The 27726-nt window shown below is 41.5% G+C and overlaps 3 protein-coding genes across 7 annotated transcripts; all 3 read right to left on the bottom strand.

Moving 5' to 3' along the window:
* Positions 1 to 1060: 1060 nt before the first annotated feature.
* colq (collagen-like tail subunit (single strand of homotrimer) of asymmetric acetylcholinesterase) lies at positions 1061 to 13353 on the bottom strand. 3 transcript variants are annotated; one of them, XM_086113284.1, is made up of 17 exons: positions 12170 to 13353; positions 11975 to 12084; positions 11640 to 11726; positions 8725 to 8769; positions 8524 to 8550; positions 7727 to 7798; positions 6975 to 7037; positions 6874 to 6900; positions 6749 to 6793; positions 6636 to 6671; positions 6462 to 6542; positions 5872 to 5968; positions 5388 to 5524; positions 4421 to 4540; positions 4170 to 4311; positions 3457 to 3559; positions 1061 to 3361 (listed from the first exon to the last, which is right to left on the bottom strand). In XM_086113284.1, the coding sequence occupies exons 1-17, from the start codon at positions 12393 to 12395 to the stop codon at positions 3292 to 3294; spliced, it is 1488 nt and encodes a 495-aa protein (XP_085969410.1). In that variant the 5' UTR covers positions 12396 to 13353; the 3' UTR covers positions 1061 to 3291. The 3 variants fall into 3 exon arrangements, with proteins under 3 accessions (XP_085969410.1, XP_085969411.1, XP_085969412.1); XM_086113285.1 differs by having other exon boundaries at positions 4170 to 4296; XM_086113286.1 differs by having other exon boundaries at positions 12848 to 13353.
* A 159-nt stretch (positions 13354 to 13512) lies between these two features.
* On the bottom strand, positions 13513 to 21738 carry hacl1 (2-hydroxyacyl-CoA lyase 1). 2 transcript variants are annotated; one of them, XM_086113282.1, is made up of 17 exons: positions 21553 to 21738; positions 20420 to 20524; positions 20307 to 20347; positions 20152 to 20232; positions 19912 to 19984; positions 19755 to 19832; positions 19176 to 19270; positions 18990 to 19102; positions 18775 to 18910; positions 17772 to 17877; positions 17456 to 17539; positions 17260 to 17361; positions 16826 to 16980; positions 16190 to 16348; positions 16009 to 16116; positions 15705 to 15891; positions 13513 to 14382 (listed from the first exon to the last, which is right to left on the bottom strand). In XM_086113282.1, the coding sequence occupies exons 1-17, from the start codon at positions 21601 to 21603 to the stop codon at positions 14350 to 14352; spliced, it is 1707 nt and encodes a 568-aa protein (XP_085969408.1). In that variant the 5' UTR covers positions 21604 to 21738; the 3' UTR covers positions 13513 to 14349. The 2 variants fall into 2 exon arrangements, with proteins under 2 accessions (XP_085969408.1, XP_085969409.1); XM_086113283.1 differs by lacking the exon at positions 16009 to 16116.
* A 99-nt stretch (positions 21739 to 21837) lies between these two features.
* Positions 21838 to 27336, bottom strand: ubxn11 (UBX domain protein 11). Of its 2 annotated transcripts, XM_086113288.1 has the most exons (14): positions 27266 to 27336; positions 26986 to 27011; positions 26790 to 26882; positions 25979 to 26079; positions 25857 to 25908; positions 25710 to 25786; positions 25563 to 25647; positions 25282 to 25493; positions 24925 to 25002; positions 24727 to 24850; positions 24545 to 24648; positions 24366 to 24439; positions 23815 to 23964; positions 21838 to 23738 (listed from the first exon to the last, which is right to left on the bottom strand). In XM_086113288.1, exons 1-14 carry the CDS (start codon positions 27334 to 27336, stop codon positions 23588 to 23590), a joined length of 1398 nt encoding a protein of 465 aa, XP_085969414.1. In that variant the 3' UTR covers positions 21838 to 23587. The 2 variants fall into 2 exon arrangements, with proteins under 2 accessions (XP_085969414.1, XP_085969413.1); XM_086113287.1 differs by having other exon boundaries at positions 25282 to 25647.
* Between the last annotated feature and the right edge of the window lie 390 nt (positions 27337 to 27726).

Here is a 27726-nt window from a genome sequence, read left to right as displayed (position 1 = left end):
CTGACACTCAAGTGATGGTCGCTTTAAGATGCAACTATTATGCCTTGGTGGGGAGAAGCGAGGTCTGTTTCTTGTCGAGTTCAACGCAGCAGTTTGCCAAGAGGTTGCTGACGGTGTCAAAACTGAAGTTGATGGACGTGCTTCAAATGAGAGGTTTGCCCTCAAGGAGCATCCATCAGGGAGCTTTCATTGTTGGCTCCAGTCTCTCTGACTCCATGAAAAAGGAGTGGATAAGGGTGAGTTCCAGAAAAACGGTAAAAAAAAAAAAAATTTTAATGTATGCTAATCCACGGGTGACAAACTCCAAATATGCAGGGGTCAACTCAAGTTTTAAATTGTAATATCGCCAATCACCACTAGATGACAGACATGTCTTAGATACATGTCTTATGTTGCCAACAGCAGCAGGCCTAATAATTTTTGGTGAATTAATTATATGCAGGACAAACAGCACCTCAAAACGATTTGGAATCCCTTTATTTTTGCGACCAAAATGAGCCCTTGCACTTAATTTTGGTTTCTTGTCCCATCCTTGTATGTTAATTTTTACACACTGCACTGTTTGTGGTTATTTTGTTGCTTGCCCAAAACACATTGGTTTGTTGGGTTAAAAAAAGTGAATCTTTTATACAAGCATTGAAAAGAATATTTTCAAAAATATATTCAGAACACATATATTGCACATATGCACATATTCTGTCCAAATTTCAAGTGACATTTTTGTCATACATGTTTTTTTGTTCTGCTAACAGCTCTACGTTTTGGGGTTCAAATCTACTTTGTAAGCTCTGACCTTCGCATGTGGCATGGGTTTACTTTTCTCCTCCCACATGTCAAAAGCATACATGTTAAATTCATTGAATTGTCCATCGTTGTGTACTGAATGTGAGTGTTACCGGTTGTGTGTCCCAAAATGTGAGCTGTGGTTGACAAGCTACCACCAATCAAGGGTGTACTCTGTCTTGGTCAAGCCAATGTGAACAGGATGAGCGGTATCGAAAATGGACTCAATCAATAATGGGTTTTCTTTTGAAAGTGCAAGACAGAAAGCAGCTTGACGTATTTTTGAAGTTTCATTTTTATTGTATTTTTTTTTGAACATCTGTACAAATCATATCAGAGTAACAACACATAACCATTGTTCACTATTCCAGTCAGAGCGCAGAGTACATTTCATACAAAGCCTTACAGAGTTACCACATGCGTGTTGTGTTGTGTTGTGTTGTGTTGTGCGCGTTACAGTATGGGACAAAGCTCACAAGCCACAAGCGGGAACATTCAGCACCGGTGTGTTTGAACCTAATACATTGCATCACATGACAACTGTACTCCGCAACACGTTTCTTAAGACACACACTACACCGATGAGAGTTACACAAAGAAAAAAAAAAGGCCATTGTGATCGCATGGGCACGTGCATTGCGGACACAACATCATAACAGTCTTGTTTGTACGTTTTGCAAGGAGTGAGGAGATGTCTCCTTTGGCAACGGTAGCTTATGGACAGGGGAAGCTTATGTCGACTAATTCCTTTCTTTTACGCCGCCCTACACATTGACACGCTGGCGTGACGGTAAGACACAAAGACTGGAGAACGAGGTAATAAGAGTAAATACAGTAAGGACCATAGAACAGCTTCATTGTCTATTTAGCAGCTATAGCCTATTTCAGCCTCGCCTGTACGCTGAGTTTAAGGACATAACAGTTTCAAGCCTTCACATCTAGGAGTATATTACCGTAATCCCCGACGATATTGCAGGTTTTTTTTCCTATTAAACCTTTTTTTTTCTTTTTGAGATAGCATTACAATGTCTTCAAAAGTGTGTTTAGATAAGTTTCAGTGTGATTTCAGCATGTAGGAAGGATATGGAGGATTTTTGTTCATAAAATTCTAAACATGTATTATTGTCAGGTCATACTGAAAGTGTGACCAGACACGATGGTGATTTTTTTAAATTGCAAACTAAATTCACTAATTAACAAAAAAAATGTTCAGTTGATTCCCAACCACTGTACCATGAGAGATCATCAGGTGTGCTGTGGCAAATGTTTCACGCAAATTCTTATTTATTCATATAATGTGTCTTCATTTATACATCTATGTCAGCAATATAGTGACAGACAAAACAATTAAATGTTCGACTCAGTGGCAGAAGGTACATTTCACTTGTGCGCCGTTCATTCAACAGAGAAAGAGCTTTGTGTTCAACTAAACAGGAACAGATTTCAGACTGAGCAAGTCAATTTGGGGGGAGTCACTTGAGACGAGCTCGTCATTATTTCAGAACTTTTTTGCCATATTTTTGTTTTGGTGGTGTGACATGAGATTTTCCCACGGTATAATATGTGCCTCGGCTCGTTTTCGATATATCTCATGCTTGTAAATTGTTTCTTGGATGCTCGCATATGCTTCCAGTGCGTTTACAAAGCGTTGTTTGTATGGATACTTTTATGGTCTCTGGAAATCAACGGATTTTCACTTATCGCTGGTGGCTCTGGAAATGTAACATCCACAATGAACGGGGGATCACTGGACACTGGACTCCTTGAGCTTCCTGTGTGCCTCTCCAAACCAAGGTGGATCCCTTGTGAGAGTTGATGCGACCTGCGTGTTCCTGAGAGTTGTTTGTGGCTATGTGACCAAATGTGTGTGTTGAGTCCAGAAGCAGCACCTGTGTCACCGGTGCGGTGTGTAACAGTCTCGTTTGGAATAGCGCTAGAACATTATTTACTGACTTACATCCCTGCTTATGTTAATGTGAGGTTAAGAGTACAAAGTGGAAACCGGTAAGAGGTCAAGTGATACATGCTTGTTGATGATGGCCAGCCTCATGCAAATGCTGCTGCGCTGGCACAATACCAGAGGCGTGGGCCCAGCTCTCGTTTTTTTTTTTGTGTGTGTGCATGTGGGGGTTTTTTTCTTCTGATAGTATCTGGGTAAAGATTATGATGCCCGTGGCAAAGTCTCTCAGCACGGCTGGCACGCATCCGTTGCCCTCACACACGGATTTGTGCCCACGTAGGCGTGATGAGGAAGCCGGACTTAAATCCGGCTGGTTAAGGCGGTGCGAAGCCGTCTTGCTGTTTCCGACGTGTGGGTGAAAAGTTTCCCCTCCCACCTACAATAGCAACGCTCCGAGGGATTCAATGCGGCAGCAAGTACACGGGAGTTATCTACAGTATATGCTTCGCGTCTTCCCTGTCTTTGTTCTTTTGTTTGGCGTGAAAAGTATATTCCCAGTTTGTGTTCCCCCGCATAAAAGGATCTGGACGCAATGTCCAGCTTTCCACTCAGGTGAAGTACTTGCAGTTTGTGGAATCGATAACACAATACGACGTGCACTTCAGGCGGCCGTATGACCTGCAAATAAAAAGAGGACACTTGCTTAAGTCCATGCGGTCGAGTAAGAGTTTCGGAGGTTATGGTTTTTGCGTTGTGCAGTGAGCCACGCTTACCCCGGCAGATATGAATGGCACGTCTGGTAGCCAAAGTCTTTGCCGTCGCATTCCTCCGCGCCCTCGTGGCGATATCCATCGCCGCAGAAGGCATGTTTACACTCTGTGGTTAGATGACAAAAGAAAAAAAGAACAACATCGAGTTGCAGATCGACTTCACTGGAGTTCGTTATACGGAGCCTTTGCGCTGCAGCGAGTGCATCGTGACCTAGCAACAGGTGTGCTGCAGGAAGTCATCTTCTTAACTTCACTTAAATGGACTGAAAATGTCTTCATTGCATATTACGTATCGTTGTTCATCTATTTCCAGTCATGGGAAAAAAATATATTACACCACCCTTGTTTCTTCAGTTCCTAGTTTAATTAAAAAAATAATCATGACAAATCGCTGTGTGTGTGTAACAGGGTCAGGCCGCCCATATAAAGGACCCCCGTGATAGCCCGTGGATGTGTTCAACAAATGGTTCTCCAGTGATGAGGCATTGTGATTTTCTAGGAATTTTCGAGGAACGATTGTTAAAAATGTTCAAACTTGCAGAGATTTATCGGAACGTCTCGCATATGATGAAAAAAACAACCAAGCAAAATAAAAGTCAAAACCATACAAACACAAAACACTTAAAATAAATAAATACAATGTGCAGGCTCGTATTTTCTTACATTTTGACTTCCTCCAAGTGCCCACATACGTCATTGTATTAAAGACAACTTACTGACGCAGGCGTCAGTGACAACTTTGTTCCGGTCGTCACATTCCTCGCCGCCTTCGCGCTGCACGATGCCGTCGCCGCAGTAACCGTCGTCATCAGGCGGGTTCTCCATCGACTGGAACGCCGTCATCTGGAATGGTAAAGTCTTTTACAGAGTTTAAGAGATTTGAGCAACGAATGGAAAAGACGCTCGTCGATCATTATTTGACCAAGAAACGATTGATCATGGAGGATGTTGTCGACCGGCGCGATACCTGAACTGGAAACCAGCCAACAGTGTCTTTGAAATAGAGAGACCTCTGATCTTTACGGAATGCAAAAGCGTTCTCTGTGTGGAGACGCTCCAGCTCCTCCTCGTTGCTCACCACAAAGATCTGAATGGAAAAGATGTGGGGGGAGCATATGAAACATTGTGCATGTACAGTAACCGAACATTTCATGTATGTCTCGTGTCATTTCCTAAATAGTAAACCACGAGACCGCAAACACGCATGAAACTGTGATAACTCGGCTGTCAAAACAATCTCATGGAAATCTTGTTTTTATGACTGTCTTGTTAAAAACGTTTACATGCAAAGTTAGTAGTATGTGAATTTATGAGAATAGAAGATCTTCGTTGTAATTGGAATGAGATATCTACAAATTGATATTCTGAGAAAAGTAGTAGATTACAGTCAAGTTTTCTGCAATGGATTTGAAATAAAGATGGGCATTTAATATTTGGGGAATTTTCCTTTGACCTTTATTTAACTAGGTTAAAAAAAGTCATTGAGGTTTACAATCTCTTTTGCAAGACACAACCAATTGGTGGTGGGGATACATATATGTGGTTCGTAGACACATTTAAGTCGCCATAGGTTTTCTCATCAGCTCATTCAGTATTTTATGAGGACACCCCACTTACATCGTCAGGTGCCACAGCCGCAGTGACCATGCGCTGGTCATGCATGGCTCACTGCGTACTTTTCCCACACAGAAATGTCTCGCAATGACGCCGGCTGTGGTCACACCCATAACAGCGCAAACCTGCCTTTTTTAAATAAACTGGCTTGCACGCGTCTGGTTTAACCCGCCTCTGCGCAGATTAAGACCACACGCCTTGAGCCCCCTGACAGAACTCCTATCAATCAATTGATATACAAGTCAATTAGCATGTCCATTCCCACTCGAGAAATTAAAACATCCCAATTTTTCAATGCAAAAGGAGTATTTTCCACTCACCGCAGGTACTTTGAGATTTTGAGGCTTTCCTTTGGACTGATCATTTTCTAATAGAGAACCACTGAGAGAGCTGCAGCTACACTGTCCAGGCTGCCCGGGGGGCCCGCGGGCACCTTTGGTTCCGACCATGTGAAGTCCTGAACATCGAGACAATAGAGAAAGGGATTATTTGTGAGTGACTTTGGACATTGGTTAACTATTGCAGAGCGTGTGAACAAGAAATGTAGCAGAAGCCTCCTTGCCCATTCCAGCCCCATGACGTCATGAGGCAAGCATTTTGCCTCACCTCAGGGGAGTAGATTTCTCCTCACTAAATAAGACAAACGCTTACGCCAGTCTTTGCTGCCTTGTGCTGACTGGGCGCTTGGCTGCACCCGCTGCCACAGCGGAAAGCATGCCAGCGTCAGTTGCGGGGCCGCCTCTGACTGAGCATTGTGTCACTTTGCACTGATATGCAAAAAGCAGCTGAGGTCAAAGTCGTCACCTGTGACAGGAGGACCAGGAGGACCAGGAAGTCCGGGAGATCCCTGTGGACCTGCAGGCCCCCTGGGTCCGCCACTGCCTGACTCTCCTTTCGCTCCCTGCAACACAAGCCAAAAATACACAACGTGCTTCACACCGCTAACTTTCATGCATGCTTGCGTAATCTATTCATAGAAGCCGTAACAAATAATGAACACAATGGTAGCTATGCAATCTTTTGAAGTAGAGTGAACAACAGAATCTTGCTAGTCATGGCCACATAAATCTCATGTTTTAATGGTCCATACCATTGATGGACCAGCCAGGACACATCTCATGTTGCACTAGCATTGATGCTAAACGTGACTGTGTGATAATCCCACCGACAGTATATTATTGCTGCTCTGACAACTGTGTGGCAGTCAGAATGCAACGTATTTCATGTTTTGGAAAAAGTTTAATACTTGCATTGTTGCGATTATATTACAGTAGGTCTGAGGTTAGGAAAAAAATTCTTAAGATGATTATTTTTTCTTTTCTTTATATATATATATATATATATATATGATTATTATTATTATCATTATTTATTTATTTTTTCTAGCACTTCACCTGTTTGCCTCGCTTGCCTGGCCGACCAGTGGGTCCTCTGTTTCCTGAAACACCAGGTTCGCCTTTTGGACCCATTTCACCCTGTCCAAAAAAAAAAAAAAAAAACATTACACCAAAATTAACAATAGGTTTAAAAAAAAAAAAAAAGGGTTGTCTGAAAAATTTGCAGCTCACTTTCTGTCCCAGCATTCCGGGGAATCCCATTGCCCCCTGAAAATATAAGCAAGTAGATCAAATGTGTCCAAATACATCAAGATTTACATCAAAAATCCTGATTATGTACCCACTTTGTCACCTTTGGAGCCACCCTTGCCATGTTCGCCTCGTGAACCCTGATGAAGCAAGCATAACATAGATGAGTCATTTTCAAAGCCTTCAACTGTCAATCATCACAATGACGGGGTTTACACACCTTTTCACCCTTATACCCAGGTAAACCCTAAAATACAGAAAGGCATTATTATATGCAAAAACAGTGGTTGAGATGTAATCGTTAATTTATGGATTGCCTACCCTGGGTCCAATTGCTCCTCTCCCGCCGGGTAAACCCATTAGGCCGGTATCACCTTTCTCTCCCTAACCATAGAAAAATAATAATTTAAAAAAAATTTAAAAAAGAGCTTGATTTAAATAAATACTGTATAATAATGAATTGGTTGTTTGCGAAGAATGTAATTAATTGTGGCTAAATCCTAATTTTGAGCAACTGAGACAAAATGGAATGCAGTTTTAGCTATTTTCTGGTGGAAACAAGACGTCAGCAATTGGATTTTAAACTCTGATCATTCTACTCCTCTGGGCAGCATTATTTTACTCAGTACAGCATTGGCATGGAAACCGCAGTTCGGAACATTCGGGGAGTTGCACGTCACACAAAAATGTCATCGATCCATTTTCTACAGCACATGTCATCATTAGGGTACACCTTGGACGGGTCGCCAGCCGATCACAATGCACGCGTAGTCAAACAATTCACATTTACAATTATTATTATGTACACTGACGGACAATTTAGAGTCATCAGTGAACCTAACAAGCATGTTTTTGGAAAGTGGGACGAAGATCGAGTATCAAGATTTGAACTCTGAAACTCAGAACTATGAGGCATAGCTGGTCACCACTATCATTCATTTCCCCATAACTGATCATAGAAATTACTATCAAAGAATTGCGGAACACTGTTTGCGAAATATATGGATTGAGCGTACTCCTGTACATCAACGTTAACATAAGAGTATCCACAAAAAGAAATCTGACTTACTCACTTTGGGCCCACTTGGTCCTGGCCATCCAACTGGTCCCTGCTTTCCGGGGAGTCCAGGGGGACCAGTCCGACCCTGGTGGGGCGGGGGACAAGATTTTTAAGAACCAAATACCTGATCAAGCCTGTTCTGCTTATAAATCGGGACATTTATGGGGAGTAAAAGTTCATAATTCAACCTGTACGATGAAATACAAGCAAAATAAAATGTCACTGCTAGTAAGTATTTGCTGCAAAGGCTGTCAGTCTGCTTGCAACAGTATTTATCTGACATGTGCAGGAGTACACGCAGGAGAGGACTGACTTTAACGAGCGCTGTCACTTTGCCCTATTTAATTAAATGATTGCCTGTGTATAGAACAGGAGCCGGTGCTTGTGGGAAATAAAATGATTTATGACCTGGCTCCGAGCACTAAGCTAAATTGCACTGCAATGCTGCAAACGTTGCTCGCTCAGATCACCCACCAGTGAATCTCTCCCACTGTCCACACACAAAGTCATCGTTGGGAATTTTACTTTTCCGATGGGAGTCGCGCTAAACGCCTCGTCTTTCACACACCCGTGCCCTGCGGTTTGTGTCACATTACAGCGACGCACGCAGTCTCAAATGCCTTTGGGTGGTCGTCTTCCATGCACGAGGCCCTCCCGATGTGAGCTCAGCATCTTTTGCGATTGGCTGTCGCATGTGCTCTGTATCCCGTCAAGGTTGCTCTTGCTCACAGGAGAGCCACTGACATTGAATTTCATTTTTGTGCAAATCCATTTAGCGTAGAATAACTGGTGATTAATGGAGACGCTCACCTTTTGTCCAGGTCTTCCGATTTCTCCCTGACAACAGGATGTGAAGGAGGGACAAGGACAGACGCCGTTAATGCATTTCCAAACTAGCATCTGTCAGCATCTCGGGCTGCAGGCCAAGACAAATTGAGCTCACAAAAATAATGAGCACGTATGATCATGTATCTTGAGTGGCACGAATGTCATTGAGGAGAATCTCCTTACCTTTTCTCCCTTGGATCCTCCAATACCTGGTAATCCTGGTGGACCCTGTAAAACATGAATTACAAAAGGATAATGAGTAATACCCCTCTACTTGAGTGGCATTAGCACCAAGCCCTGCTGCAAACAGCGAAAAACCATTGACCCAAAATGTTAATGTTATAACTGCCCATATAAATAGTTGAACCTGTAGATATAACCAAAACTATTCAAGAAATCGTGCCGGAAGTGTTCATATACGTGCACATGGAGCGAAGATTCTCCATACCATCCGCTAACAACCCAGGTTAAACTTGGCTCCTCCCCGGCATAAAATTTCATTCACTGTCACTTCTGTACAACTTTCCTGTTTAGAAAAGGCTTTGACAGCATTGTGTGGTCTATCACCACATTTCAGAAACCCTACATCAGTGTGTCTCACAGAAAATGTTGTAGTTCCACAGACAAAAAAATGAACAGGTGAATTCGTGAGGAGTGATCAGCCATTATGCAGGGAATCACCAACCTATAAAGCTTTTCAAAATCTGGAAAAGCAACCGCTACGGTTGCTGTGGTTGTTGTTATTCGGATGCGTCCACGAAGATTTTCCTACACACGTACCATAGTTTACTATCAACCCAACGTTCAAACTTCAATTGTAGGCTACTTACAACTTTATTGAACATTTAAAGGGAAGCAGGCATGTTACAATGATGTGTGTGTGTGTGTGTATATATATATATATATATATATATACACACACACACACACACACACACATATATATATATATATATTTTTTTAATTAAACTGTTCATTTTTTCCCTTTAGTTTGCTCAAGTCCATCATGTCCTCAAGTGAATCCCAAGGTGTGCGTTATTAAGACATTATTTCTAAATATGCCCATCCCCACTGCCCCAAGAAATGTGAGCTGCAGTTTAAATTAACGGTTGAGTGGCAGCTATTGATTGAAAACGTGGCTGCTGGGGCCCTGATGCTGCTGAGGCAACCCAGTGTGGTCTTAATAATAAATGATTCATGTCAGGAGAATTAGGGGAGAAAAATCTGCCTGAATGTCTTAATAAACTTCCATCAGCCATGTAGTCACATGGCCACGCCCTTAGGTTGGTAATCCCCGGAATGTACGCAAGCCAGTGTGCCTTTCCAGGCAGACAACTCTTCATCAAGTGTCAAAAAAAAAAAAAAAATGACATGAGGTGCGCTGCGGTCCGCCAGTGGAAAAAGGCTATTTATGTCTGTGGCTAAATGCAGAGCGTTAATGGGCTGCTCTGTTCCATGCATGAGAGAGTCCCCCTCCTGTCTCCTCTCCAGGATTTTCTCAAATTGGAGACCCCAGTAACATGTCACCTGTTCAGTTCTGAATCTTATTTTTAAATCTATTGGGCATGATTGGGAAAAACCTCCAGTGAATGTAAAAAAAACAACAACAACAAATCCCCAGATCATAAACGAGTTGAAAAAGAACATCCGTCAACCCTCTCCTTTGACCCAATATTTTCTTGTCCAGCACAAGTCTCGAACTAAATGCAGTCTAACTGTGCGCATAGGGGAAGTTTTCTTTTGCTTTGACCTTTTTGGAGATTTGCTTCCTGGCCAATGGGAGCGGTACCTCTCATTCCCTTTAAATTAAGCGCATGAGAGGCACGTGCATGGTCTACATGGCGGAAACAGAATTGACTCGCTGGAGTCCATACACGAGATGCGCACACCACCAGTATGGAGTAGGCACTTGAAAACTGTGGAACAGTTCGTGGGTGATTTAAAAAAAATATTCAAAATGATGATAATTATAATCTTCATCATCATCATCATAAAGCCCAGCTCTTCCTAAAAGAGCTTGCAACTGCATGAAAATCAACATGTGCCTATTTTTACACCCAAGGTCTTAACCAGTGCTTCACTCAGGTGTGCGCGTGAAATTCTCCAGCTGCAATTAATTGGTCCAAAAATGATGTATTCAATGCAAATACTGTATTATCGTTTTAGAACAGGGGGAGGGACCTGCGGTTTTTCGAGAGCCATATCCTGGCCTGTTTGAGAGCTCTCCCAACTCCAACACACCTGATTCAATTGAGCATGATCGTTTCAGGCTTCGACAGAGCTCGCTGATGAGCTGATTGTTTGAATCAGGTGTGTTGGAATAGGGAGGGATTTAAAACAGGCAGGATATGGCTCTCGAGGAACTGGAGTCCCCTACCCCTGTTTTAGAATCTTTATCAAAGACATATAGTGACAGGCAGAACAATAAAACATCAGAAGGCACATAAATCACCGGATATCCACTTTTTGTGGCACATTTGTGTGGTGATGTGGCAAGAGATATTTTCTGATGTGAACTATGAGCTATGTGCCTTGGCTCAATAAAGGTTGGAAAACATTTAGCCCAAACCCTTTGTCAACCAGTGCCCAAACTGTGCCAGATAAACTTCATGAGATTCGGTAGGGCAGGGGTGTCAAACTTATTTTTGTCGCGGGCCACATTATAATTACCATTTCCCTTGGAGGGTCGTGATGACTGAAACTATATAAAGAAGTCAAGAATAATGTTTTATTCAACTATTGTTGAAGTAACTGTAATGAGGGGTATCGTAACACGAAAATGCTCACGATATGTCACTGATGTATTACATATTAAAACTTGAAATTTTAGTACACATTTTAGCAAGTATCGTGGAAGTTGCCATCTTTGATTTGCGGGCCACTCAAAATGATGTGGCGGGCCACATCTGGCCCCGGGGCCTTGACTTGGACACCCGTGCGGTAGGGTGACTAAAAGTTCTTAGAATACAAAAAAAAGCAATTATCTTTAAATTTTAAGTGTCAGTTAAAACACTTGCATAGTATTTGTCAGGTCCTGACTAAACATGTAGACTGACAAAGACAATTTTGCAAGACAAAGACATTTTGCAAGCTCTTACCTGAGGTCCAGGGGGGCCAGTAGGTCCGGGGGGCCCACGGGCACAGTAGGAACCTTTACTTTCAGATGAGGAGCCTGAATCGCTATCCTAATGGAAGAAAATAACAAAATATCTCAAATAATCTTTGACTGATGCTCACAGAATAATGATCCAAAGCATACCAAAACATCTCATCTATTTTAAGTATGCATGTACAGTATCTATGCATCTCTGTTACTTGGAGGTTACAAGAGAGCGGGTGTGTGACACCAGTTGGACATAATCCAAGGACACGACAACATTGACAGACGTCGGATATGCCTCAAAAGGACGCCGGTCACATGACTTGGACTCACATGAATGTGGCGGCGCCAAAGTGAAGGGGGTGGAGGGAAAAGGGGAGGTGGAGGCGGACTCACTAAACAGCATGGGTTCAACCTCCTCTGCTGCTCCTGGGGAGTGAGCACTGTGCAAAGTGGAACGACAAGGAGGAAGATAGTGAGGAGAGGCCACAACAATACAACGAATGCTGTTCGTTTGAGTGTACGCACGTGTGAGTGGATTCATTGATGAACATGCGTGCAAATGTTTCCCCATTTGGCGGCAAAGATGCAATCCCAAAAAGAAGACTAAGCACAAACACTTAGCATGCAGGAAACAGGTGCAAACTATCAAATGGTGACACCCGTCCAACAGTAACTCGTGCAGACATGAGGTACCGCTGCATTGGCTATTTATAGAGGCATTTCCAGTCCACCTCGTGGGCAACAACGACATAATAACAAAAGTAGTTTACAAGACCACTTCACTCGGTACACGGAAACACGCACATTGAATAAGATCCAAAAACATGCATACAAACAAGTCGACCTTCACGATAATAATGCTCAGTTTCGATTGACACTGATGACTGAATTCAACATATATCTTGTTTTCAGATCCGCATCTTCCTGAGAGCTGTTTCTAATACAGTATTGTCCTTCCCATATAAAATGACACTAATAAGTAAAAATACAAAGCAAATTTAAATCACTGCAAAGTACCCCCCAAGCCGCAAAAAAAAGTTACACGAATATCTCAATCAAAAATGAGCCTTATATACCAAGTTGCATTGGACTTCCTTAGATCGCACCTTTTTCTTCATGCTGATGCTCCCCGGGCACTTTCAACATCTGTTCATGCATGTTTGCACATAAAAAGAAACACGCATATAATGACAAGCGGCTTACCTGCTGGGAAAGAATTAAAGCTGTCCAGGAAAGACGAGTGCGCCAAGCCATAGCAAAAGCACAGAGTCAGATAGAATCCATGTGCTCGAGGACTCATGTTACTGCTCATAGTTGCCCGACTTGATTGGTGAAGCAAAAGCAGTCCTCTCTTTCCTCTCAGCCTTCCTGTCTGCGTCTCACCTCCCCATTCTCCCTCTCCTCTTCGCTCTGATGTCTTTACGCCCTCGCGAGGGGGGCATGTCCACCAATGCCCATTAAACCTTTCCTCCGCATCCGTGTGCGCTAAAATTACAGAAGGCAGCCTGCCAGCTGCTTATGGGTGCCAGTATTAGATCTCTACTACTGCAGGGGGTGCCTTTGTTGTTTCCACTCCCCTCACAAAGTGGGGGGGGGGGGGGGGGGGGGAGACACTGACTCGCCCACTGTTTGTACTCGGACAAGATCTTACGTGCATTAGCACGTACTTTCACACTTTATGGGTTTTGATTGCTCTGTTATTTTTTTCTTGTCTGCTTTTCCACTGGTGCTTTTTAGGGGAATGTCTGAGACCTAAATAAATCTGATAATGCATTCTCTCTTAAAACTATTCTGTGGTTGCTGTAGTTTACTAGAGAGCATGTGTGGAAAGAAATAATCACAAAACACAAAAGATATTTCAACACAAGTGAAGGAAATGTAGATTTGTACTAACTCATTTTACATCACAATAATGTAGTAAACAACACGCCCACACACACATGGTTTTGCATTAGAATTAATGTGCATCTTTAAATAACCTTTTTTTCTGTGAGCATAAGGCACCACCTTTATCAGTACAACTGGAGGGCAGAGGTTTAGACAAGGTAATGCATTAGAATTGTCAAAATATGGGCATATGTTATTACATACAAGGCTTAACAAATGCTCCCTATCCAATGTAAGGTTTGTGACACAGCTATCCTAAATTAAGCACAGTTGTGATTCCCAACAATTTAAAAAAAAATTAAATGCTGTATGAACCAGTAACTAAAAAAAAAAATATTCAAAGAATTTGAGAATTATTATAAAAATTGAAAAACTGTAGGATGAAAGTTGTGCTTGATTCAATTGTGACTTCACGGATTTGATTGAGGTGAGGGTTGGACTCAGCCAAAGCAGCCCTTTGTCACCGATTCTGTTCATAACCTGTTTGGACAGAATTTCTCAGCGCAGACAAGGTGTTGAGGGGTTCCAGTGTGGTAGCCACGGTATTACGTCTCTGCTTTTTGTGGATGGTGTGGTGCTGTTAGCTTAGTAATTCAAAATAAACCATATTTGCAGAAATTATATATTGAGCATGTATTAGCTAACCGACACTGACACACAAAAGTTAGCAGATGTTGCCTGGCAGTTCTTGAAAATCCTCCCCGCCCCCCCAACCCTTGCAAAAAAATATAATTAATACAAAAAAATTCAGTCATTAAGAAACAATCATGTGTTGAAGTTTCCACTGGTTGTAATTACAAAAAAGATTCACTTTCCTTCTACAAGTTGGAACGGGTCAGCCAAGGGAACTCCTGGAAATACAGAAAAAAAAACAACATAAGTTTTTTTTCCCCTAAATCATAGATAACATTTGTAAGTATTTGCTACTGGCTGGGATTTTGACTAACAGACAGACAGCCAGGCATCCATCGTCAATCAATCAGGCTGCTTCGTGCCTCAATGGAACCCTCCATCACCTGAATGTATCCATGCTACCATGCACAGCGGGTTGCGTGGATACATTCAACATAAACACAGAGGGCCTCGCTTTCTAATTATAAGGGACCAGAAATAGAGGGGTCAAGTTGATGTGAGGTTGAGGGATTGTGAGTGGAAAGGAGCAGCTCCACAGTGCACCTGTGGAGTGGAAGGATTAGCACTCAGGGACACATTGCAGTCAAATAAACACTGAGCTGCTTATTGGCCTTTAATAATCACCAAATGGAATGACGCTGATTTTAATTCCAACCAGCTTCAGAGTTGCAGCTCTTGTTTATGTTATTTCCTGGTGCTTTGCCATTTGTTCAACCTGTTCTTATCTTCAGGCCGCAACCAATCAGATCCTTGCGTGCTGTTGTGTCCGACTCCCAAAATTATCAACTTCACTCAAGAGGTCACAATTTTGATTGTAAGTGGTTTTGTGTTTGTTTTGTATTGTTCATTTTTACTAACCAGAGTTTCCCAACCAATGAGCCATTGCACTCTCTGCACAATTTACTCACAAATGTACTTTCCGTGCGGAAACCGGGCCTGTTTAATGGAACACAAATCCTAGATTTTGTTGTATGAATGGCAACCAGTGGATACACAGGTTCACTTCTACCATCTCGTGAATGAGCCTTTCAGTGCTCTGGCTCTCACTATACTGTACATTGTTGGCATAGATAGACGAACAATGAAAGATTATTTGACCTAAATAAATAATAGTTATTGGAAAATTCTGTGAAATTGGATACCTTTCGTTGACTGAAAATTACTGGTTTAAATCAATGCTGTTCTTAATACATGGCACACCAATGCAACTTCATTCACTCTATGGTTACATTAAATTAATTGTCAAGCTAGAAGGACTTGAAATGTCAAAAATGTCAACATAAGCCGAAAACAACTTGCAATGCTCTGTGTTCGTGTACAGTGATTGGGATGGGCCAAAGAAAGTGCAATGCTTCCTCCTAGAGGACATATGTGGAATGGCAATCTAGACTACGCTTCACTCTGCCCTGCCTATGATTAAAAATATTTATATGTGTGTGTTCAGGTGGTTACATCTCCTTCAAAGCTCTTCATAATGTGTTTATGTAGGCTATTAAGAGCCTAGATCATATCTGTTCACCTATTGTCAGAGCATGTGTACCTGTTGCTTTCTGTCTGAGGAAGGGTCGATGAGCACGTTGAGAAGACTCGGCCTCTCCCAGTCACTCAGACTGAGCTGCAACGCATTGCACAGCTCCTCCACCGTCCTCACCAGGAAACCACGGCCACCAAATGCTGTCATCACCTGATCGTAGCGCGCCTCAGGCAGGAGGGTCACAGGGGGCGCTCTGATCATTTAAGTGCACAGGCAAGGAACAGTATTTATATTAAAAACAAAAAAAACCCTCGCATCATAGCAGACAGAATTTGATTTAACATAATTTAGACAATAATTTTTGTCTCACATTCGCGTCAGATCCCCCATTTTAGCCATTTCTCTCCACGTGTCAGGGTCCACTCCACTGTATATACCGTTGTTGTTCACAACAATCACGATTATAGGTAGGGAATACCTGTTAAAAAAGAGATTTGCATATGATTGCTACAGAACATCTATAGCATTAGAAAGAGAGTTAAGTTGCTTACCTGCACATGGTTTCAACCTCCATGCCGGAAAAGCCAAAGGCACTGTCGCCTTCCACACAGACAATCCTTCGGCCCTTATTCTCACTCCTCTCCACAGCAGCCGCAGCTATCGCGAAACCAGGGCCCACTCCCATTGTTCCAAATGTACCCGCATCCAACCTGAAGGCCATCAGGAATAACCACAACAGACGAAATAAGTTTGGACTCACACTTGATCCGCACTGTTAACTACATTACTGTAGAATGAAAAGAGAAGACAAATCAGTTTTCTAGTGGCTGCATTTATGGCCTAGCAAATTCAAATTACCATTTTTTTTAAGGATGATAAAACTTGATAGGAATGACATCAATTTCCAACTTCAAAAATTATTTTTGTATGCTTTATACCGTCATGAAGCAAAGCACAGTTTATATTGCCCAATTACTCACTGTACTTTGTACGTACAGGATGTGTATTCCGCATATCCTGAATGTATATTTTGTTATAGTGTCATTTTTTTGTTATCGTACGAATATGACTTAATTTGTGTGATGTAACATATCTGGCCAAAAAAGACAATTCTGATTCAGCTAATGTCCATAGGTCATTTCACCGCACTTTACAACAAAGCTACCCTTGGATGAAGCATGGCTTGCCTCTGACGAGGTAAGTAGTTATTCAACATCGTGCGTCCAATGTCCATCGTGTTCGCGCCCTCGCTGACAATGATGCAGTCATGCGGCAGCAGCTGTGAGATGTGGTGGAACACTGTATAATAGTTCATGGGTATCACTGACTGGAGAGCGAGTGCCTGTGGAGAATCAGAGGAAAGACATAAACCTTGTGAAGTAAAACATGCTCCAAATAAATTATTGAACATGTGGTTAGTGCATCTGCCAGGCAAAGGTTTTGGGTTCAAAGTTCAGCCCCTTAAAAAAAAAACAGAAACTGTTAATATGAGGAAGTTTTTTGTCAAAATTTGATTCTGATTATTATTTGATTAAAATAATATGATTTTATTCTGTTTGTTTATGAGGTGAAAAGCAAGCCTGTTTTTACTTTTTTTTTTTTTTTAATCGGCAATACTCACATTTGATATTTTTGCATTACTGGCCATTTTCTCCCTGAGGGTGCGCCACCATTCTGTGTCAGAAGGATACTTCCAGCTATCTTTCATAAGACACTCCGACAGCTGAAGGAGACAGGTTCATAATATTTGACAAAAAACAGACAAGCTGCTTTTTGGCATCTGATATCAGTGAATCACTTAAGTGAGCATTACACACCTGATTGACGACCGCATTGATGTCCCCCAGAAGAGCAACAGCCGGCCTCACATTGTTTCCCATCTCCTCAGGGCAAAGGTCAACCTGTACATAGAACACAGTGAAGCAACACTAACGATGGAGGCATTAATCGCACTACAGGGCAGGCAAAGATTCCTAAATTTCCCCCCTGCCATTTGTGGGTGTGATCACATCCAAAATTCGTACACTTTGAAATTAAATTTGGATTATCTAAGAACCCAGCAGCAAAGTAATGTACAATAAAAACACGAAAAACAGACAAAACGCATGTAGCATTATTTTAGTAATTACCAACCTGAATGATCTTGACATTTGGGTCAAATCTGGGCGGCAGACCAAAATGGAGGATCCAATTGAGTCGGGCTCCAAAAAGAAGCACAACGTCTGTCTGGAGAAGAGCTCTTCATTTCAACCAATTTGATTTGAGTTGAGAGAGGAAGATGATAACAAACAAAAAAAACTATAGTTTATTCACATTTAGTAAATAATTTGAATGTATCAGTGTGTTCAACAAATTCATAACATGTATGGTACCTTAAGAACATACAAGTATCTGTACATCTTATTAGCTATATCCCTTATTAGAAATGTCCTTTATAGGAACAATAGGAATACCTTAATCACAGATATGTTTCAACTAAGATGCTGGAAACATTGCTCATACATGCGCCATGTATATTGGTCCATATTAACACAATAGCATCACACAGTGGATAACTTATCCTGGCCAAAAAAAGATGGTACATTGTAGTCATAAAGAGACTGAAAGGGTCAGGAATTATATTCAGGTAGGCTGCAGTGTTTAACGCATGCTCAATTGCTAGCAAGGAACCCAAACTCTGCCAATCATACTGGGTATCCCGAACAACACAAGACAATGCCATCAGCCTGAACTGTTGATACCAGGCGGGATGATCCAACCATTCATGTTCGAATTGTGACCCTACCAAATGTTGCAACAGTAATAAACAGTTCGTAGACCATGAAATGACATGTCCACTGATGGCGATCTTGTATGAACTGTGACAAAGTTCTATTTACTGTTACTGGTCCCAACATACTTTGACGTCTCTATTCCGAGAGACTCTTTTACATGAAGAGTGGTTATCTTTCTATTCTATTAGCTCCTGCCAGTCCGGCCGTTGCCCTCTGTTGGGATGTTGATTGAGCTTGAGAAAGGATTATGGTTGAAGGGAAATTACAGACATTAGAACAAAAACAATTTGTACATGTTACTTATTTGACTTTATGAATTCGAATGACTAATGACTGCTCTGAAAGGAATTATTGTGGTCTACCGTGAGCGCGCAGCTGCCACACATTTGGGGTGATCATCAGGCAGCACTCCCTTCCCCATGGGGGTCGGAAGGAACGGTAGTTGGCTGGATTCCACAAAGTCCCTAAGGACGGATTCTGCTCGGCCATAGGCTGCACCTGTGGACCACAACCAGGAAATGGAGGACATCTTAAAGACATCAAGCAGGTAATTTATGTTACCGGTAGTTTATGCTACCTTTGCCAATGATGACCAAAGGCCTTTTAGCTGATTTCAACACAGTGATGGCCTCCGACACTGCACCATGGTCAGCCAGGCATATGGGAGGAGGCGGACAACAGTGGACAAATCTGCAGGAGGAAACCATGAAGTTGAATGCCGAAATGCTTGCATCAGATAACAGACAAGAGCAATATGACAAACCTGACTTTGCTTCGGTCCACTTTGGCATTCACCATATCCCCGGCAATGTCCACATAACAAGCGCCTGGACGCCCATATATGCTTGTGCGAACAGCCTGTGTAAAGCCAAGAAAATAGTAATGTATCGGTATTACAGTGTTCCCCAGCATATCCGCAATTCAGGACTTGCGTATTCACCAATTACATATTCACAGACTTTTTGGGGAGGGACCTATTTTGTGTTATTTGTTGTAAAACTCAGCTATTTGCTCTTTTTGATATCAAGTGCCATTTTGTGTGCCAGTTCGTGGCATCTTGGTGCCCAAAACTATGGTGAAGTGAGCTGAGGAGCTTTGGTTCGAAAAAAGTAGTGCTTGATCACATGTTGCCGACTCTGTAAGCAATTGTAAACCTTTTTAGAGCGGCATCAATTACTTGCAGATTTTATACTGCACCTGGGCTGTCTCTGTCCCCCATGAATAGTGGGGGAACGCTGTACTCTTAGTAAACTAATGAAAAGTCCACTTAACTCTGTTCAATATCAACTTAAGAGGCTCAGATAAAGGGTGGGAGACCTCCATCACCGTGTTGATGTGTTACCTTCTCAATCACAGAAGGGATGGCTTCAAGACTGCTTGGCCTTGCAGAAAACTTGCTATACAGGCGACATGCTTCCACCTAAACAAAAAGGAAAGAATTCAAGGAGAGGCCATCACCATCATATACTGTGTAAATGCTCATGAACATTTTTCATTACCTGTGGAAATTCTTGAAAGGCCCCTGCTGTCTCTTGGCTTCTATCTGAAGATCCTCCAATAACAACCACCGGCCTGCATGTGGGATGGCAAAAATGTATTTCAGAATACTATTTCACAATGTGCACGGTTCCGCCGCCTATTTGAGATTACCGACACGCAAATCCAATTCACGGCAGAGTTTGGCTCCTATTCACTATTCGTGGTGGATTACTGATAGACAATTTTCTTTTAATTCATACCAGCAGTTCATGTTGGAGTTGGCCATTCCGCCCAGAGCATGAATGAGTCCAGGTCCTGACACTACTAAGCAGGCACCAGGCCTGGATGACGAGAAGCATCCAGAATCAAGCTGACACACCAGATGCTTTTTTTTATTCGGATCGCAATGTCTTACCTTCCAGTGAGGTATCCAACAGCGGATGCAGCATAACAGGCCTATTGAATAGGATATTCGATCAAACACAAGAACCAATAGAAACTGAGAAGAATATCGAGAGTGCTGCTTACCGCTTGTTCATTGCGCATGCCAATGTATTTGATTCCTGCAGCCTGAGCAGCCATGGCTACTTCAATAACAGGAACACCGACAATCCCAAACATGTATTCCACTTTCTGTAGGGACATTTATACCCATCTTATGAAAAACTGTTTTCAGAAATCTGAAGTTTACTTGTATGGTCATACTAGTACAACATTTTAACAGCGGTCCATAGACAAGCACAGAATGTATTGTTTTCTTCTCTTGGGACATCTACTTTAATGAATTATGTAAATTTCAAAAGCACATTTTGGAGTTCAACAAAATTTGTTTATCGTCTTTATTTTGCAAATGGGGAAACAATCCGCTCCAAAATCTTTTTCGTTGGCCTTGTGTGTGTGTGTGTGTGTGTGTGTGTGTGTGTGTGTGTTTTCCATGTAATGCCACCACAGAAGGATATGGTCGGCAAAAACGAAGAGTAAGTTCACCATTGAACCAAAAGTGACTTACAACAATGGAAAAGGCTGTTCAGTAAAATATGAGCATCATTCCATCTTCGAAACTGCTTATCCTCATTAGGGCCACGGGTGTATTGCAGCCTATTCCAGTTGACTTCGAGTTCAGTTATATATAGACACATTAATGTTTAGCATAAATACATACATTAAAACAGGATTTCTAACAAAACCCATAAACTTCCCTCTGCAAACACCACTCTGTTCCCTTTCCATTGTATCTACCAGGTGTCTTCAACAGGAGAGCTGTTTTTGCTTTATTTTAGTTTGTTGATTTTATTGTGCAAGGCTTAACACTGTGTATTGACATTCGTAAAGAAGCTGATAACGTCTAAATGTTAGTTTTTAAAAATCCCAGGAGAGTGAATGCATGTTAATATAATGAGCCTGGAACGACTCAATTCACTTTTAGACAGAGTTTTTATATAGAATGCTTGGACTAAATACTTGTCAACGTCTCCACGACCTCACAGCCTGATCGTTTAGTGAACTTTGAAACGCATAGAAAAAAAGTGCTTTAAACAAACATTGATCGAGTTACAAATTAACAAACTTCCTATTTAATTTTAAGTGTGAGAGGGCAGCTCACAGTTGTTAAACTATCTGTGTGACGGTAGGTACCCAATTTGTTTTTGCCTTCAACTGACCTGATTTATAAGAGACTCAGCAATGAGCTGAGCTCCTGTCACCTCGTCCATGGTTCTCGAGAAAACAAAGTCTCTTCCAAATGTTCAAAGTGTAATCTTTATTTCCCAACTAGTGGAAGACGGACCAAGTCCTCTGTGGCTAGTTGGTCAAAACCGGTTACAATCAATCCTGAAGTAGAACGGTGTCGGGCCGTTTTAAGAACTTCCGGGTGTTTGAGCCAATGAGACGGGACCCTGTGTACGTCAGTGGCAGTATGGATGAGCACATTGGACAACACACGAAAATAACAATAATAATAATATATTTTATTTATAAGCACCTTTCAAGACACCCAAGGACACTTTACAATAGCAAAAAACACAAAACAATACGGGTTGAGAAGCGGCAGCCAAAACGCGCCAGCGTTCACAATGGTTCACTTGTTCTGGCAATGCCAGTATACCAACACATTTTGGAAAGTTGTATCCAGATTTATCATTGAACATATTGACTCTGACTTTATGCTATACTAGAAAAATGTACTATTTGGGTTCGACAAAAATAAGGAAAAAAAACACTAAACAAACCTTCATTATAAATTTAATACTCATTCTCGCTAAATTCCATATCCACAAATCCAGATGGAATCATTCAAAACCTCTTTTCTTAATTTCTGAAGCAGAAACAAAGCAGTACCTGAGCTCTATTATGGATTCCAAAAACAAAAAAGCTGTTACGACTCTGGCTATATGCTCCTTATTTGAAATTTTGGTCTAAAAATCCCCTGGCTTCCTTTTTTTTCTTCTTTTTTGTTTAAACGTTTGTAATGTGCATGTATTGGTAGCACGTTTGTTTTGTTCTCTGTTTGCTGAGAATTGTATTCTGACTTGTTCAATAAAGATTTAATTAAAAAAACACACAAACACACACAAAATAAATCCACGTTGGAATTTTTTGTGGAACGCTCAATTCATAAAGAAATAATACGGATTGAAGGCGTGGTTTGTTGCTTTTAAAAAGTCTTGATTACAAAAAAAAAATCATATTACATGTAAAAGTACGAGCGACACAAGAAATACGCAACTAACACGTTGAATGATTTCTTGATGATGTGTATAAGTGCTCGTTTTGTAAAACTGATCCTGAAAATGTGACTCATTTATTTTTTGACTGCCCTTAGTGCCCCATTTTGAAAAGTATTTGAGAACGACCTATTGTGAAAAAGAAAATACAAGTTTACGTTTGATGCTGAAAAAAATCATCACTCTTTGAATCCATCCATCCATCCATTTTCCGAACCGCTTAATCCCCACTAGGGTTGCGGGGGTGCTGAAGCCTATCCCAGCCGTCTTCGGGCAGTAGGCAGGGGACACCCTGAACCGGTTACCAGCCAATCGCAGCACTCTTTGAATCAAAAGATTAAAAGGTGAACTATTGTTCATTTTTTATTTCGTTGGAAAAGTTTCACATCTAGAAGTGCAAATTTATGAAATCAACTCCTTGATATGAACAATTTTTAATTTAAATTGAGTTATTTCAGGTCACTTGAGATAATACATTTTTAGAAAACACAGTATTTTTAATTGGGTACTTTTCCTTCCTCTTGCTTGTTCAACCATCTGGTTGATGTCTTTGTTACATCAATAGAAAATTACCAATGTGCAATCTTAAAATTTTGGGGGGGGGGGGGGGGGGGTTCTTAAAAATATTGAAAATTGACTTAGGCAATTATGCTATGTGACCGACCATGTGGAAATTAGAATACAAACATGACGATATTCCCTGTGCTCATTCAGAATATACCTTTTAATTTTTGGGAAACAAATACATTTTGGAAGAAAAAATTTGAGCATTTTCAACTCAAGCTATCACTGCAGGTTTAGTGCCAGAACCATTCCTTGGCATCCTGTAAAGATCTTTCTGGGCACTTATTCCATTCATGGTACCAGGAAGCTTGAATCTATCCCATCATCGACAACCATTCAAACTCACATTCACACAGGCACTGAGTGGGAATTGAACCCACGTCTGTCATGTTTAGAATATTGGTCTTATTTAGATGGAGGATTTATTTGTGTTTTTCCTTCCTCGCAGAAGAAGAGTCACATTGGTCGTAAGTCCACATGACCCAAGCGTTTGGCAGTCATCCTGGTAGTGACACTGAGGGTATGCACTGATAACGTCATAGCCAGCGAGGTTAGGCCCCCTGTAAAGGAATCAATAGCAGCAAACATGAGCTGGTATGATGATCCCAACATAAGTACATAAAGATGTAAGCTCACCTATGTGTGTCTAGGTGCTGCCTCAGGTGACCCACGGTCTCGGAGAGGCACATTTTCAGCACGTAAGTGTGATCGCCATCCTCTGATTTGACCTTAAGTGTGATGACGTTGCGTGCGGACGAAGGCAGGTCAGAGGTGATTGTGTGCATGCTTGAAAAAGTGACAAGATGTGACGTATGGTAATTGCACACTTTGTACAACTGTGATTAGTAATAACTGGTTCCTACTGTTGATAATGCACATAAGGCATTTAAAAAGAATTCACTGCCACCATACAGCACTCCTATTAAAAAAAATTGCAAGCAAGTCTAGGAAAAATAAATCAGCCAAACTTGAGTCTCCAAAAACTCCACGATTGGGTCACTTGTATCTCAAGGCTCCATTTGACATTATATTATAGACATATAATTTTTTGCCAAGGTAGAAGACGATGCCGTTCTATCTTCGTAAGGACACTTTTTTGTTGTTTTTTAACAAGACTTTTGTACGAGATTACATTAAATTGCAGGTTTGTCGAAAGTGGTCGCCATAAATGATAACCTTGTGAGTACCTGTCCTTCATTGCTTGGAGTGCTGGTGTCTCGACAATGATCGCTGAGCAGCTGTTGTGTGCGTCAGGCGAGGCCTAGGAAAAGGATGAGCCGAAATATGGAACTTCCGCATGATCAGCACAGTCACAGGAGTGATCCCTTGTGCAAAAGCCAATTTCTTGGAATGAGGTTGTTCAAACCTGTAAGGCTGTCCGCGCAGAGTCCCTGATGTCAATCACTCGACCCGCCTTCACCACCACTTTTGGCAGCCTGTTCAGGAATTGGTTTGTGCTTAATGTCTTAGCTGCAAACCAAGCAAACACATGATTGATTTATTAAAGGACTTTGAACAAAGTGACATGAAATGAGTACAGGAACCAACCGCGAAACTGGGAGCTGACTCTGACTGACAAGTCCTCTTTTTTCTCTCGCATAATCAGTCCTCTGCCAGGAAACTTAATGCATGGTTCTCTGAGAACGAATTCCTCATCTCGTCTGTCATGGACCTTGTGAGACAAAACATAGAGGAGGGTTGAATTTATGTGTTAATGTGGAGTGACCTGTAGTGATGGCAACACACCTCAAAAGGCACACCATCTGGGAACCTGTCTTGAAGCTCAGATGGGAAATAGCCCTCCATCAGATCCTGCATGCATTGCTGCAAGGAGAACCAAACATCCTAAATCAAAAAGTGTTTTATTGTTTCATTCATACAACAGATGAAGTCCTGGCTTCCTTTTTGTTCAATTAATCAGGCCCAGATTTCCCAAATAGAAAGTACTGTACATTTGTGAGTAAATTGAGACAAGATGGTTAGATACCTTTTGTGACATACCCTCCGAAGATACCCCCTTGGCCCAATAAAGGCTGGGAAACACTGCTCTAGACAGGGACCAATGTCAAGTATTATAGCACTATCTTGTTTTAACAAGCTAACCTGGGTGCTGTTCTCCCGGTAGGAGCGGAAGGGTCCGTTGAACATGACAATGCCATTGCTGTAGAGCTTCAGTTGCACGGGATCATTTCGTGCCAACTGCGCCCCTGTGGGTGTGGATCGTACGAATGATTCCCCTGCGAGAATGTTCAGCTCCTTAATCGTCTGTATCACAAGGTCAAAGTCCATATGGAAATTCCGGACCACAGTGGTGTCTGCAAGAAGGTAGCATTCCCCACTTGTTAGTAGCCCCTTTAGTTCAAAAGTAGATAGATGGTTTATACCTGTGGCTGAGATGTTTGTCTGCTGTACAGCATTAGTGAACTTCCTGTCTCCCACCCAGATCAAACCATAGTCATTCAGGAAGCTCTGAAAACAGGAAACGACAAATTACTGAATGAATCACAAGGAAAGGTTTTGATCAAACGCACCTCCATGTCATCCACTTGGTGCTGTAGCTCTTCACACTTTCTTTCAAGATGACTGCAACTCTCAACATGGCCACGCTCTACAATGACATATCATCCACAAATTCAGCCAGCGCACGAGAATCATTTCATAAACTTTTGAGTGATTACCTGAGTCTTCCTGAATTCTCAGTTTCTCCCTCAAAACCAAAATAACATTGTCCTTCCAAAGAATAAAGAGATAGTGTTGTGAGTGAGGGTTTGTATTCATCATAACAAGCGAGAGCGTTCACCTTGCGCGCCATCTCCTCTTTTTGGCTTGTGACCTTCCTCTCAAGTACGGTCAGTCTCTGCATCATGGAAGACATCAGCTCAAAGTCGCTTCGTGCAGTACCTGAGGTTTTACAAGATAGGGGTGGGGAACCTTTTTCAGTAAGTTCTCTGAAGGCCTTTCTATTGGTGTAAAAATACCTTATAATGATCAAATAAACACCCAACCATCTATTTGTCAATAGCATATTATTCTCATTAGGATCACTGACAAAGCCCACACAAAGTGATAAGGGGAACATTCAAACTCCACACGGCTCATAGTCCATTTTTATTGACAGTTTCAGGGAAACATAACCTTGGGAAATGTTTCTTATTGAGATTGCAGTTTGCAATGGTGTAGAACAGGCCATTCTGTCACAGGCCATATCGTAGTTAAAGTTGTCTTCCTGAGGCCGTTATGACTGTGAACTCATTAGAAACCTCACCTCATATTACAGATACAAAACAAAATGATGAATAACTAGCTAATAACATTCTAGCCAGTAATGTTATTAGTCTACATTTATTTTGAAAAGGGGGTGATGAGAAAAATTGCTTGCAATTGTGCAATGTTTTTAAAAGTGAATACAGTTAGCAATTTTGCTGTTGAAGCAAGAGACTTGAAGTCCATGCACATAATTTGCTTTCACTGGTCAACCTTAAGTTTGACACCTTTACTACTTCATCTTGAGTGGTGTTTCTAAATTCTGTATACCTCATCAGAATAAGCATTGTAATATTAGCAAATAGACTTTTTTGGCGAAGTTCATAAAAGTGTCCATGTGCCTTTACCTGTACGAGATGTTTTAAACTTCAGAAAGTTCCCGTCACCCCGTTGAGTGGGACTGGCCACAGGAACACTTGGGTCAGCCAGGACCTGATGTTCTAATTTAAAGGTGAGGGGTTGTGTTTGGAGAGTAGGAAAATGGGTTGCATAAAAATCTGATACATATTACAGTAGTGTTTTTGGACGTGAGCTGCAGCTAACCTGTGAACAGATTCTCCCTTTTTCCCCTGTTGGACAGAGAAAGACTTTAAATTTGTATAAACGAATATAGCATTTTTAGCGTAGGATTTGACACAGAGATATTGTGAACACATTTATTAAATACAAAAAATATATATAAAGTTGTGAATAATAATTTTGATTATTCTTGTTCAAAGCGCAGAAAGAGCTATATGGTCACATGACAAATATCCCGGAAGTCTCCTGAACGTAAAGCAGTTTAAATATTTTAGCCAGGTAGTGTCGTCTTATTACTTCTTACCGTCTTGCATTTTCCGCATACTGAAGCGGGATACGCCTTGTTTTCTTTAGCATCGTCAATGGTGAACTCATGACTGGACTGGAGTGTGAGGCTTTCTTGTAGGTTGTTTTTAATGTTTGTAGTCTGTTGCTATTAGCAACATAGGAGCCAACGGAAACAGTAGTGTGCACGCACCAGATTCTCGGGTTATTTTTACGCATCTAATAAGTTGCGTCACATACCAAATTATATACATGACTTAATAGTTTTAAAGACAATTACGCAAATGTGTGATGACGTCATTTTGTTAGGGTTTAGTCTGAATTACTTGTCCACATCTAAAATTGATCCCACATTCCCGTGCGTTCGACGAGAGCGTTAGGCTGTGTTGTCTTAATTGTAAACGCCGTGTAGTGTATATGTTCAAAGCGAGTAGGAAGGAGAAAAGCTTAACTGGTGCTATCCCCTTCTTTCCAAATTAT

The sequence above is a fragment of the Hippocampus guttulatus genome, chromosome 6, assembly GCF_054856545.1.
Source record: "Hippocampus guttulatus isolate MCC_2025c chromosome 6, RoL_Hgut_1.0, whole genome shotgun sequence".
Classification (NCBI taxonomy): domain Eukaryota; kingdom Metazoa; phylum Chordata; class Actinopteri; order Syngnathiformes; family Syngnathidae; genus Hippocampus; species Hippocampus guttulatus.
The sequence above is the reverse complement of the archived record's forward strand: the minus strand, read 5'-3'. Positions and strand labels throughout refer to the sequence as shown.

Bases quoted from the DNA above. Each gene is read 5' to 3' on its own strand.
- ubxn11 (XM_086113287.1), bottom strand. From the start codon at position 27,336: ATGAGTTCACCATTGACGATGCTAAAGAAAACAAGGCGTATCCCGCTT. The intron at 24,440-24,544 runs GTTTGAACAACC...TCCTTTTCCTAG, and splicing joins CTGCGCGGACAGCCTTACAG to GCCTCGCCTGACGCACACAA. The intron at 23,739-23,814 runs GTGAGCTTACAT...ATTCCTTTACAG, and splicing joins CAGCACCTAGACACACATAG to GGGGCCTAACCTCGCTGGCT.
- colq (XM_086113284.1), bottom strand. From the start codon at position 12,395: ATGTCGTTGTTGCCCACGAGGTGGACTGGAAATGCCTCTATAAATAGC. The intron at 8,770-11,639 runs GTAAGAGCTTGC...CATGTTTTACAG, and splicing joins CTGGCCCCCCTGGACCTCAG to GGTCCACCAGGATTACCAGG. The intron at 3,362-3,456 runs GTAAGCGTGGCT...TTTTATTTGCAG, and splicing joins TGCCATTCATATCTGCCGGG to GTCATACGGCCGCCTGAAGT.
- hacl1 (XM_086113282.1), bottom strand. From the start codon at position 21,603: ATGGACGAGGTGACAGGAGCTCAGCTCATTGCTGAGTCTCTTATAAAT. The intron at 17,878-18,774 runs GTAGACCACAAT...GTTGAAATGAAG, and splicing joins GTGGCAGCTGCGCGCTCACG to AGCTCTTCTCCAGACAGACG. The intron at 16,981-17,259 runs GTGAGTATTGCC...GATTCTCCACAG, and splicing joins GTAATGCAAAAATATCAAAT to GCACTCGCTCTCCAGTCAGT.